The sequence below is a fragment of the Phyllobates terribilis genome, unplaced genomic scaffold, assembly GCF_046119375.1.
Source record: "Phyllobates terribilis strain yellow unplaced genomic scaffold, ASM4611937v1 Scaffold_7__3_contigs__length_470593459, whole genome shotgun sequence".
In the NCBI taxonomy this organism is placed as follows: domain Eukaryota; kingdom Metazoa; phylum Chordata; class Amphibia; order Anura; family Dendrobatidae; genus Phyllobates; species Phyllobates terribilis.
Window position 1 is genome coordinate 131,093,240 of NW_027362767.1, and position 12,332 is coordinate 131,105,571.

Genomic DNA, 12,332 nt, shown 5'->3' on the forward strand with positions numbered 1-12,332 from the left:
TTAATTGCATAGCTTTATATAAACCTTAAAAATTTATGATTTATGCAAAAAATTGTTTGTAGGGATCGGTGCAGTCAAGGGAGTATTAAACCCCAAATGCCGAACTTTGGGGATGCTTGTGCTCATCCTTCGATAAAGTGCAGTTTCCTTCCAGTGTTCACTATGTTCCTGACATGATGCAGTGTTCAATCGTGGAGTGATATATTAGTATCTATATTAGTTTTATATAAATTTATTTTGAAAATGAACATGTTTTTTCTTTGGTTCCTCTCCACCAGATCGGTAGGTACGTTTGCCCGTGCATTAGACTGTAGCAGCTCGGTCCGGCAACCAAGTCTACATATGAGTGCAGCTGCAGCGTCTAGAGACATCACATTGGTAAGAGAGAAGAATTAAAAAAAAAATAATAAAATAAAATAAATCTTTTTGTTTAGGGGGAGACTAGCGGCCATTAAGCAAAGTGCCGCTCCCTAAAGAGAGCAGCGCTCAGCAGAGAGCTTCTGGTTTTGCATTTTAATGATCCGTCGGGGTTGGGCTCATCGCTGTCCAAATCTTTTTGCATATTTCTATGTTATGGTAAAGGGTTTTATGTTGTTAAAATGACAGTAACAGAGCAAAGAAAAAAATAGTTGCAAATATAACTTTACCCTTAGACCTGTCAACAGGTCAGAAGTAGCCGTTTTTTTTTTCTCTTTTGCACCCATGAATATTCACTTTTTTCTTCTTTTTTTTTAAACCTACCATACTGTTTCAAGAGCTATGTGCCTTTTTATTCTGTGCTATTTTTTAATGGCCTTTACAAGGGGCGTGGCTCACCAGATCCTCGGAGGCGTGTCTTTTACAGTGCGCTGCATAATTACCCTGTGAGTCACACCCCCTTTTTGGAAAGATTCTAAAAAGTAGCGCTAACTAAAGAGGCCCCCATATCTCGGGAGCCAAATAGTGGATTTTTTTTCCAAAGAAAAAGCAAAATACTTAGAGACCAGCAGGAATAAAATAAGAGCAAAAACTGTCTACTTTTGACTTGGTGGGACAGGTCTCCTTTAAAATGTATCTGTCAGATATTATGAGATATGAGAACAGTCTTTCACTATGTCTGCCTTTCATTTGTTTCCAGTTTCATGCTATGGACACATTACACAAAAACTCTTATGATATATCTAAAGCCATTTCTGCGCTCGTACCCCAAGGAGGGCCCGTCCTCTGCAGAGATGAGATGGAGGAGTGGTCCGCTTCAGAAGCCAATCTTTTCGAAGAAGCTTTGGAGAAGTACGGCAAGGATTTTACAGACATTCAGCAGGACTTTGTAAGTAAAGAGTTTTAAGTGGCAATTTCTTTCCTGAATTCTGTGGTTTTAGGCCAATGTGTACACAGAGTCTTTTTACTGAGTTTTCGGAAGAATAATTGAGTACAAGTTCCAAGTTTTTGAGAAGTTTTCAGGTTTGGAAGAGGATTTGGGAAGCTTCTGCGACTGAAAATACTTTTCTATTCATCTCAATTGTCAAAAACTTTCCGTATCAAAATGTACAGATTTTATGCGACGTGAACTTATCCTAAAGTCTAACTCGCCTCTAAGTGACCTGTTAACTAAGTATTGTGCTAATTCGTTGATGGTGGTTTTCTTTCCTTTAGTTACCCTGGAAATCCTTGACCAGCATAATAGAATACTATTACATGTGGAAAACAACGGACAGATATGTGCAACAGGTATTATTATACCTTTTTATTAAGTGCAATAAAGTTTATACCCCCGCAAGCGATTTAGTGACCACACTAGGGAGTAGGTAAACCCAGTGACTGGTGGTGACTTTTCTGGGTTGTATTTTTTTCTATTTCTGGAGACATGTTGAGAAGCTATACATTATTTAAATACTTACTCTTATCCCTTCTTAAAAATCATCAAAAATTTTAAAATGTAAAGATGGAAAAGTTCCTGTCTTAAAAGATTGCAGTCTAAAGAGGTGAGGGGGACACTAGAGGCAAAGTCCCAGTTTTACCATTCAATTTTGGCTTAATATTTTACTGAATCTTCTATAAGAGCAGATCACATCTTCTACAGTCAGCATAGGTTTCTGTAGTTCACCATAGATTTATCAGTAACTTATCGTATTTTGAGACACACTTTTTAGCAATGAAACAAATTTTGCTAAAATGTGTGTATCCTTTAGTCCGGAGGCAGCTTCCCATGATTGATGAGAACGCGGACACCGCATCCTTCCCGATCACTGAGAGAACTGCTCTGTCTCCTCCTCCCCCACACTGATCAGTCTGGTCATTGCAGGAGAGGAAGCTGCACAGCCGCAGGTTCTTGCTAGCTGAAGGACTGTTCAGGTTATATATATACACTGCTCAAAAAAATAAAGGGAACACTCAAATAACACATCCTAGATCTGAATGAATGAAATATTCTCATTGAATACTTTGTTCTGTACAAAGCTGAATGTGCTGACAACAAAATCACACAAAAATCATCAATGGAAATCAAATTTATTAACCAATGGAGGCCTGGATTTGGAGTCACCCCCAAAATTAAAGTGCAAAAACACACTACAGACTGATCTAACCATGATGTAATGTCCTTAAAACAAGTCAAAATGAGGCTCAGTATTGTGTGTGGCCTCCACGTGCCTGTATGACCTCCCTACAACGCCTGGGCATGCTCCTGATGAGGCTGAGTATTGTGTGTGGCCTCCACGTGCCTGTATGACCTCCCTACAACGCCTGGGCATGCTCCTGATGAGGCTCAGTATTGTGTGTGGCCTCCACGTGCCTGTATGACCTCCCTACAACACCTGGGCATGCTCCTGATGAGGCTAAGTATTGTGTGTGGCCTCCACGTGCCTGTATGACCTCCCTACAACGCCTGGGCATGCTCCTGATGAGGTTGCGGATGGTCTCCTGTGGGATCTCCTCCCAGACCTGGACTAAAGCATCCGCCAACTCCTGGACAGTCTGTGGTGCAACGTGACGTTGGTGGATGGAGCGAGACATGATGTCCCAGATGTGCTCAATCGGATTCAGGTCTGGGGAACGGGTGGGCCAGTCCATAGCTTCAATGCCTTCATCTTGCAGGAACTGCTGACACACTCCAGCCACATGAGGTCTGGCATTGTCCTGCATTAGGAGGAACCCAGGGCCAACAGCACCAGCATATGGTCTCACAAAGGCTCTGAGGATCTCATCTCGGTACCTAATGGCAGTCAGGCTACCTCTGGCGAGCACCTGGTAGACTGTGCGGCCCTCCAAAGAAATGCCACCCCACACCATTACTGACCCACTGCCAAACCGGTCAGGCTGAAGGATGTTGCAGGCAGCAGATCGCTCTCCACGGTGTTTCCTGACTCTGTCACGTCTGTCACATGTGCTCAGTAGTGTTGAGCAAGTATGTTCTGTTAACCCTTTCGCCGAGTACGCTCGGGCCGAGCACCGAGTATTTATAGCTGCTCGGTGATATGCTTGAATCACTCCCGTGTGCATGATTTGCAACTGTTTGACAGCTTTATTACATGGGAGGAATGTCTATTTCTTACACATTCCTCACATGTAATAAAGCTGCCAAACAGTTGCAAATCATGCACACGGGAGCGATTTAACCTTATCACCGAGCAGCTGTAACTACTCGGAGCTCGGCCCGAGCATACTCGGACAGAACATACTCACTCAACGCATGTGCTCAGTGTGAACCTGCTTTCATCTGTGAAGAGCACAGGGTGCCAGTGACGACTTTGCCAATCCTGGTGTTTTGTGGCAAATGCCAAGCGTCCTGCACGGTGTTGGGCTGTGAGCACAACCCCCATCTGTGGACGTCGGGCCCTCATACCACCCTCATGGAGTCGGTTTCTAACCATTTTTTGCAGACACCTGCACATTTGTGGCCTGCTGGAGGTCATTTTGCAGGGCTCTGGCAGTGCTCCTCCTGTTCCTCCTTGCACAAAGGCGGAGGTAGCGGTCCTGCTGCTGGGTTGTTGCCCTCCTACGGCCCCCTCCACGTCTCCTGGTGTACTGGCCTGTCTCCTGGTCGCACCTCCAGCCTCTGGACACTACGCTGACCGACACAGCAAACCTTCTTGCCACAGCTTGCATTGATGTGCCATCCTGGATGAGCTGCACTACCTGAGCAACTTCTGTGGGTTGTAGAGTCCGTCTCATGCTACCACGAGTGTGAAAGCACAACCAACATTCAAAAGTGACCAAAACATCAGCCACAAAGCATTGGTACTGAGATGTGGTCTGTGGTCCCCACCTGCAGAACCACTCCTTTATTGAGGGTGTCTTGATAATTGCCAATAATTTCCATCTATTGTCTATTCCATTTGCACAACAGCATGTGAAATTGATTGCCAATCAGTGTTGCTTCCTAAGTGGACAGTTTGATTTTTTTGGAGTTATATTCTGTTGTTTGTGTTCCCTTTATTTTTTTGAGCTGTGTGTGTGTGTGTATATGTATGTATATATATATATATATATATATATATATATATATATATATATATATATATATATATATATATATATATATATATATATATATATATATATATATAATCTGGAACTTCAAAATGTGGTAGTGTATACACAGTGTGTGGATGTGTAGGTATAGCTGAGCAGTGTGTGGATGTAACTAAGCTATCTGTGTGTGGACGTAGCTGAGCTGTGTGTGTGTTTTGTGGATGAAAACTTAACAACTACAAGGATATGTCAGCAGAGAGGTAGACAAAATAATGAATGTTATTAAGTAAATGCAAAAAGGCACCATTCTAGCAGGAGGAGAGGAGTACATGGTATAATGACATATTGGCACAAGAGTGCCATCAAAGCAAAAGGTGGCTACTTTGAAGAACCTAGAATATAAGACATATTATCAGTTGTTTCACACTATTTTGTTACGTATATAATTCCACATGTGGTAATTCATAGTTTTGATGCCTTCAGTGTGAATGTGCAATTTTCATAGTCATGAAAATACAGAAAAATCTTTAAATGAGAAGGTGTGTCCAAACTTTGGTCTATACTGTATATACAGTATGAGGCCCCACATGGCCTCCTAAATATACAGTATGAGGCCCCAACATGGCCTCCTATATATACAGTATGAGGCCCCAACATGGCCGCCTACATGTACAGTGTGAGCCCCCATTTGGCCGCCTGTATACATGCAAATATTCCGTACACTTAAGGGAAAAAAAAGTAAAATCCCAGCCGCCTTGCTCCTGTTCCCCCGGCGCTCTGCTCCAGTCTTTGTTGTGTTCGTTGACTCTCCGCACAGCAGACACTATGAAGTGACATCAGTGCGTCTGCTAGCTTAGTCGCACACGCTGATTGGTGGAGAAAGGAGCATGCGACTCCATCCTCCACCAATGTATCCACAGCTATCTGCATCCCGAGGATGTGGGTAGGGTGACAGCGGGCGGCAGCGGACGTAGGGTGAGGGCATGGGGCTGCTGCTCTTTCGGCCCTTTGTCTGTCTCGGTCTAAGGCCGTGGTATTTTATTTTAGCTGGCTCTCCGTATTGCTTGCTTCATTATTGTGATTTTGGTTTACATGTCTTAATTTTTCTCTTATTTTTCTTCAAGAAACGGTTAAAAGCGGCTGAAGCAGAAAGCAAATTAAAACAAGTATATATACCCAACTAGTAAGTATTTCCTATTGTTCATTATTGGAGAGGGGGTTTATAACTGGCTGCAATAAACCAGCAGCAAAAGAAGGGAATATAAAGAACTATCTAAGGGGAGACGCCAACAGAAGAAGATAAAGGGTTTGGAGGTCAATCGATGAGTTAATGCAAAGGCCAAAATTGCCAGTCGGACTACGATGACAAACTAGGTGCACATTGCAGTGGGGTGATTGCAACAATTAATAAAAAATAAAATAAGGTGTGGAAACAGTAGTGCCCTGCAATGTAACTTGTGCCAGGGGTCAGAAACCTGCAGAACTCCAGCGGTTGGCATGCTGGGAGCTGTCCTTTTGGCTACTGAAGTGCTGCAGATTAAAGCAAAGACCCCCGGGTGCCGTTATAAAGTCTCAGGAGGTCAATTTGTTTTTTTTTTTGTTTTTTGGTTTTTTTTCAATCAATTACTGCCTTGCATGTTAAATTTTAATATTTTTGCAAAAGTACCATTTTTGGAGAATAAGACATGTAAAAAGTGCTAGCAAATGGTCCCTACTGTTAAAAAAAAAAAAAAAAAAAAAAAAAAAAAGTCATTATTTGCTCTAGCTTTTAGGAGTTAACTTTATTACAGTGACTGGAGGCGGTGATGTGGTATGGCATGTTGTATAAAAATAACCTTCCATGTATAAGGCTATTCCCGTTTTGACAGATGGATTATTGTTGGATAGGGTTTGTAAAAACAAGCACTTTTTCAATTTACTGCTTATTAAAATTTGCAGGCGTTCTTGAGATATAAACACTTACTTTTGTTTACAGCTTGTTGCCCAGGAGACCGACCACCGCTGCTGCCTAGCTTGTAAACGCTGCAGCTGAGGGGGATTAGGAGGTAACAGCACTCTCCAGCGACCCCGGCCAGCTTCAAAACAGGGTTTATACACTCAGTAGAAAAGAGCCTGGAAGCACTGCACATGTTCTGCTGTCTAGCTGCAGTGGTCGGTCTCCAAGGCAACGAGCTGTAAAAAAAAAATGAAAAGTATTAATATTTCAAGCTCGGATGACAATTTTAATAAGCAGTAAATTGTAAAATTGCTTGGATTTACAAGCTCTTTCCGACAACACCCATATATAAAGATGGGAATAACCTCTTTAACCAATTTATTTTATCTTTTTTTTTTCCTTTTTTTAGTAACAAACCTAACCCAAACCAGATTAGTGCAAATAGTATCAAACCGGCGGTGGTAAATGGAACTGTGGTACAGGGCCAGAACTTGAGTGGGCGAGCCTGCGAGAGCTGCTACAGTAAGTGTGTGGTTTTTTTTTTTTTTGTATTTTGTCCCCTTCATCTGCTGATCTAGACTCCCCTTTAAAAGGAAGAGACGCTCATCTGCAGACAGGCAGTAGGGGGCACTAGAGAGATGACTTTCTTCTAGAGGAGAGCCAATATGCTTACACTTTTCCCAAGGATCATTGCCCGGCCCATGAGACTGCCCCCCAAGGATCATTGCCCGGCCCATGAGACTGCCCCCCAAGGATCATTGCCTGGCCCATGAGCCTGCCCCCCAAGGATCATTGCCTGGCCCATGAGACTGCCCCCCAAGGATCATTGCCCTGCCCATGAGACTGCCCCCCAAGGATCATTGCCCTGCCCATGAGACTGCCCCCCAAGGATCATTGCCCGGCCCATGAGACTGCCCCCCAAGGATCATTGTCCGGTGTGAAGACCCGGGGTCGTCCGTGGGCGTAACACTACTCAGACAACACAGGGTGAGGGTAAAACAGTGTATCCATGGGGCCAGGTGACTTCATGGTCTCAACCTGGTCTCCCCAAAATGTATCCATGGGTTCTCTGATGGTCAATGGAGCAGATCCGTACCTTTGCAGTCAGGGCCATATACCCTTAGGCCGGAATCATGTAGAGTCCAAATCTGTGCCTCTTTTTTTAAAGCCATGCTACCAAGTTGATGGTCTGATAGTATGATCTTTGATTCTCCTTGTAAAGTCTGTTTCATTTCTCTTTGCAGCAGGATAGAAAAAAAACATTTTTTATATTTACATATGTGGCTAAGTCAGAGGTCAGAGGTAAAGGTGCATGGCTTACTCAGGTCTCAATGTTTGAGCTAACCAGTTTACATAGTTGGTATAGCAGGGGGCTCTTTAAATCATTATTCAGCTGGCTTTAGTATAATATGTAATTAACATATTAACGAACATCATTGCTCACCGACCCAAGAGGAGACAACAATCAGGGTTATACAAATACTGGTCTGTCCTTCCTGACTAGCCACAGAAATATACATACATTTACAAGTCAACACAATAGTGTATTTGTCTTGGCTTAACGAATCTAACTGTCTGGCTGATTAAGAATATAAGCAGTTTCGTCACACCCGGCCCATGAGACTGCCCCCAAGGATCATTGCCCAGCCCGTGAGACTTCCTTTTTCAGCAGGTGGTCTCCACATGAAGCAACAGTGCCCCCATAGACACATATGAGAAGTTTTCAGTGGTGGGGGTCCTGGTACAACTTTTCTAAAGTGATATTTATTAATTACTGTCTACATAGCAACACAATCGTACCAGTGGTATTCCTGGGGTCCTCCGAATATGCAGTGTCGTCTATGTGCGTCATGCTGGGCTTACTGGAAAAAGTATGGCGGATTGAAGATGCCAACCAGATTGGATGGTGAGAGGCCAGGTCCAAATCGGAACAATATGGTACGTTTCCTAATATTGTTAACTGATTAGAATATAATGCCGCCTTAAAGGTATGGTCCTTTTAAAGAAAAAAAAATAGGACCAACGTGCAAAAACAAAAATAGAGGCTTTGTAACACAGTCATAAAAAATTTATAAGGTGGGGGGAGTCTTTCTTTACACCCATAGACATCAGTCTGTCCACCACTAGGGGGCACAATCTGATTCTCTGTATCAGATGCATGCGCATTAGATAAGTTCATTGGCTTTCTATCAGCCTGTGTTTTTTGGAGTGCGGGATGAAACAGGTTTTCTGGTGGAATCAGAAACGCAACTCTGCAAGGCAAAAGTAAAAACTGTGTATTTTCTCTTGTTTTTTTTTTTAATGTCCGTTTCTCAATTGAAATACTTTCTTGTTTTCTTTACATGGAAGAGTCCGCACGGTCTACCTATGAGAGCCGGTGGGAGCCCAAAATTTGCTATGAAGACGCGCCAAGCTTTTTATCTCCACACTACAAAGTTGACTAGGATCGCGAGGCGAATATGTCGGGATATTTTCCGTCCACGTTATGCTGCAAGACACCCCTACATGCCTATCAACAGTGCGGCAATCAAGGCAGAGTGTGGGTATCCGGCATGGATAGAAATCAGTCCTTACTGTTCATAATGGGACACTGTTTTTTTTTTTTGTTGTTTTTTTTAAGATTACTATAGCAATATTCATATTTTAAATGGAATGGTGAAAAGCCATTTCCGTCTTTTCAAGTCTTTTAATAGTCGGAAACTAGGAAAACATTTGACGGAAATGAATGTTATGGCTCCCAAAAGATTTATATACAGTACTGCCGTTCAGGGGCGTACATAGAAATCACATAGCCCCTTAGCAAAGGTTAAAATTGGGCCCCCTCTCCCTCCAAAAAATATTCAGCAGAGTAGACTAGGTTATATATCCCAACTTTTATAACTAGGGAGAGGGATGTGTAATGTGGCACATACTCAGTAAGTATGCCCCTAATGAAGCCCCTTTCATGGCTATTATAGAGTATGATCATCTCAAAAATTCCCACACAGAGTATGATATCCCGTCAGTGAATTCCACTCCCACAAACACAGTATGATGACTTCATAGTATAACACCCCCACAGCGTCCCCAACATAGCATGGTTTTCCTAAAGTCCATCCCCCTTCCCCCCCAGAGCTCCTCACTCAGTATTATTCCAGCATTCAATGGGATGGAACATACATGCACCAACTCAGTATGATGGCTCCCACAGCCCCTCGCTCAGTATGATGGCTCCCACAGCCCCTCGCTCAGTATGATGGCTCCCACAGCCCCTCGCTCAGTATGATGGGGCCCCCACAGCCCCTCGCTCAGTATGTTGGGGTCCCCACAGCCCCTCGCTCAGTATGATGGTGCCCCCACAGCCCCTCGCTCAGTATGATGGTGCCCCCACAGCCCCTCGCTCAGTATGTTAGGGCCCCCACAGCCCCTCGCTCAGTATGATGGGGCCCCCACAGCCCCTCGCTCAGTATGATGGGGCCCCCACAGCCCCTCGCTCAGTATGATGGGGCCCCCACAGCCCCTCGCTCAGTATGATGGGGCCCCCACAGCCCCTCGCTCAGTATGATGGGGCCCCCACTGCCCCTCGCTCAGTATGATGGGCCCCCACGGACCCTCGCTCAGTATGATGAAATTTAAAAATAGACATTACTTTGCTACCCTCATTCCCTTGGTGAGGGCACCGCACAGCAGGCGTGATGTAGTGATGTCATGACACCTGCGGTGTGCTGTAATTTTAATGACAGGTGGAGTGGAGGGCTTTACGCCAAACCGCACCGGACCCCATAGCGGCTGCATGGTCTGCCGCTATGGACGGTACACCGTTGCTGCAGTTGCATAAAATAACTTTTTAAGAAAGATGAACTGTTGCTTTTTTTTTTCCATGTTTACTACTAATTTGTACCATAAAAATTAAAACAACTTTGTAATATATTTTATCTGAGAAATCTGCTTCTTTCTCCTACCGGACTGATCTTTCACTCTCATTTTGTGACTATAAACTGTATTCAGTGAAGACAGAGTTTCCCATTACTGAGATAGGAGATGACAGTTGGTGCTTTCAAGATTCTATGGAGAGGGGAGGAGCTAGAGGCCGATACAGACATTCTGCTGCAAGTTCTCCTGAAACCAGAGTTACACTTTAAGCTTTTGGTATATGTAGCATGTGCCCTGATACCAGGTGTGCACTATTTTTCTTGTCTGGGCCCTCAGCTGTGCGCTTCTATTGGGTACCTTGTCAGTAAGCTTTTGTTACTTGCTTTAAGATCAGCAGTGCGTCCAATTATCTTCCTGTGTCTCCTAATCTGCATATGTTTTTGTTGACTTGTTTCAGGTACAACGAGGCTTCCCGAAGCTTCTAAAACTCCACTGATGTTGAAGCAGATTGTCCGCAAACCTCTAGAACAAGTCTTGAGATACATAGGTACATTTTGTCATTGGGTACCATGAAGGCTGAGTGCATGCTGCAGTTACTATTGGGCATATGCCATGGTGTCCATGGGGCCACATTGTAAAAAGATGCGTTACATAGTATACTTGGTGGCCGACCTTAAGGCTATGTGCCCACGTTGCGGACCTGAAGCATATTTTTTACGCTTCTCCCTGGCGGGAAAATCGCATGCGGATATTACATGCGGTTTTCCCGCCAGGTAGAAGCGTTTGTGAGGCGTCTTTGCATGCATTTCCGCATGCGGGTTATCAAGCACTTCTCCAAGCATCACTTGGAAAAGTGCTTGACAACTTGTTCAGAATGGTAAAAAATAAAAAAATAAACTTTATACTCACCTTCTGATGCATTCTCTGCCCCGTCCGGAGGCTTGAGCGGCTCACGCTGTTGTGTGCAGGACCTGCGGTGACGTCATTGAGTCATGTGATGGGTCACATGACTCAATGACGTGGCAGGTCCTTCAGACAACAGCGCGACGGAGGGAAAACATCAGAAGATAAGTATAAACTTTATTTTATTCTTTTTTTTACAGGTTCTTTGGTACCCAGGTCTGGATGAGAGTCTCCTCTCCTCCAGACTTGGGTACCATCCGCACATTGATTCCGCTGCGCTTCCGCAAAATTAATGAACATGCTGCGGAAAAATCCGCAGCATGGGCATTGACATTGCGGAATGCCATTGGGGACCATGGGGTGCGGATATACATGCGTTTTTCAAGCGTTTACACTGCGGAAATTCCGCAGCATATACGCTTGAAAAACGCTACGTGGGCACACAGCCTGAAGGTGCAGACACAGACTGATCAGACAGAGCCCAAAAATACATTTTTTGGCCTCTGTCTGATAAATAGGAGCCGATAAAAAATGTTAACATGTAAACTGGGACCTTTTTTAAAGGTCAAAAGTGGGAAGATTTTGGATCTCATTTTATTCCCGCTGCTCTCCTGATTATTCTGTTTTTGTTTTCTTTTTTTAAAATCCGCCATAGGGTTCTAGAGAGATGTTTTTTGTTTTTTTTTTATTTGGCGCTAATTTTTATGTTTTTTTTTTTTTACTAAGGGGACATGGCTCCCAGATTTTCTGAGGGCGTGTCTGTTTCCTTGTTAAAAAAATAAAAATAAAAATAGTACCATATAAAAAAGCCCATTAACCTTATGGTGGATTTAAAAAAAAAAAAAGAGTAAAACTCAGAAACTGCAATAATAAGGGAGCAGCGGCGGGAATAATATGAGAGCCAAAACACTGGCTGCTTTTGACCTGGTGACAGGTCATCTTTAATGCTGTATGCATTGTGTAATGCTCCAAATTAATGTGCATCCAGATATATTATATATCTATCTATCTGGATGCACATTCATTTTATGCATTACACAATGCAATTTGCATCCATACATACATCTTTATCTTTATGCACATTAATTTTATGCATTACACAATGCATACAGCATTAGATGGATAGATATATACATGCATGCATGCATACATACGTGTATATACTGTATACACTGCTCAAAAAAATAAAGGG

General features: G+C 43.4%; 1 protein-coding gene across 9 annotated transcripts in view; it reads left to right on the plus strand.

Annotated features, from left to right (window-relative positions):
* Positions 1 to 12,332, plus strand: part of MTA1 (metastasis associated 1) — a 133,994-nt gene that overhangs the window by 43,380 nt on the left and 78,282 nt on the right. For all 9 annotated transcript variants that reach the window (XM_073639150.1, XM_073639152.1, XM_073639151.1 and 6 more), the window contains exons 8-15: positions 279 to 378; positions 1,118 to 1,306; positions 1,633 to 1,707; positions 5,574 to 5,632; positions 6,795 to 6,907; positions 8,172 to 8,323; positions 8,735 to 8,924; positions 10,695 to 10,784. In XM_073639150.1, coding sequence (XP_073495251.1) covers positions 279 to 378; positions 1,118 to 1,306; positions 1,633 to 1,707; positions 5,574 to 5,632; positions 6,795 to 6,907; positions 8,172 to 8,323; positions 8,735 to 8,924; positions 10,695 to 10,784 — 968 coding nt within the window. The remainder of the gene's footprint in view (positions 1 to 278; positions 379 to 1,117; positions 1,307 to 1,632; positions 1,708 to 5,573; positions 5,633 to 6,794; positions 6,908 to 8,171; positions 8,324 to 8,734; positions 8,925 to 10,694; positions 10,785 to 12,332) is intronic.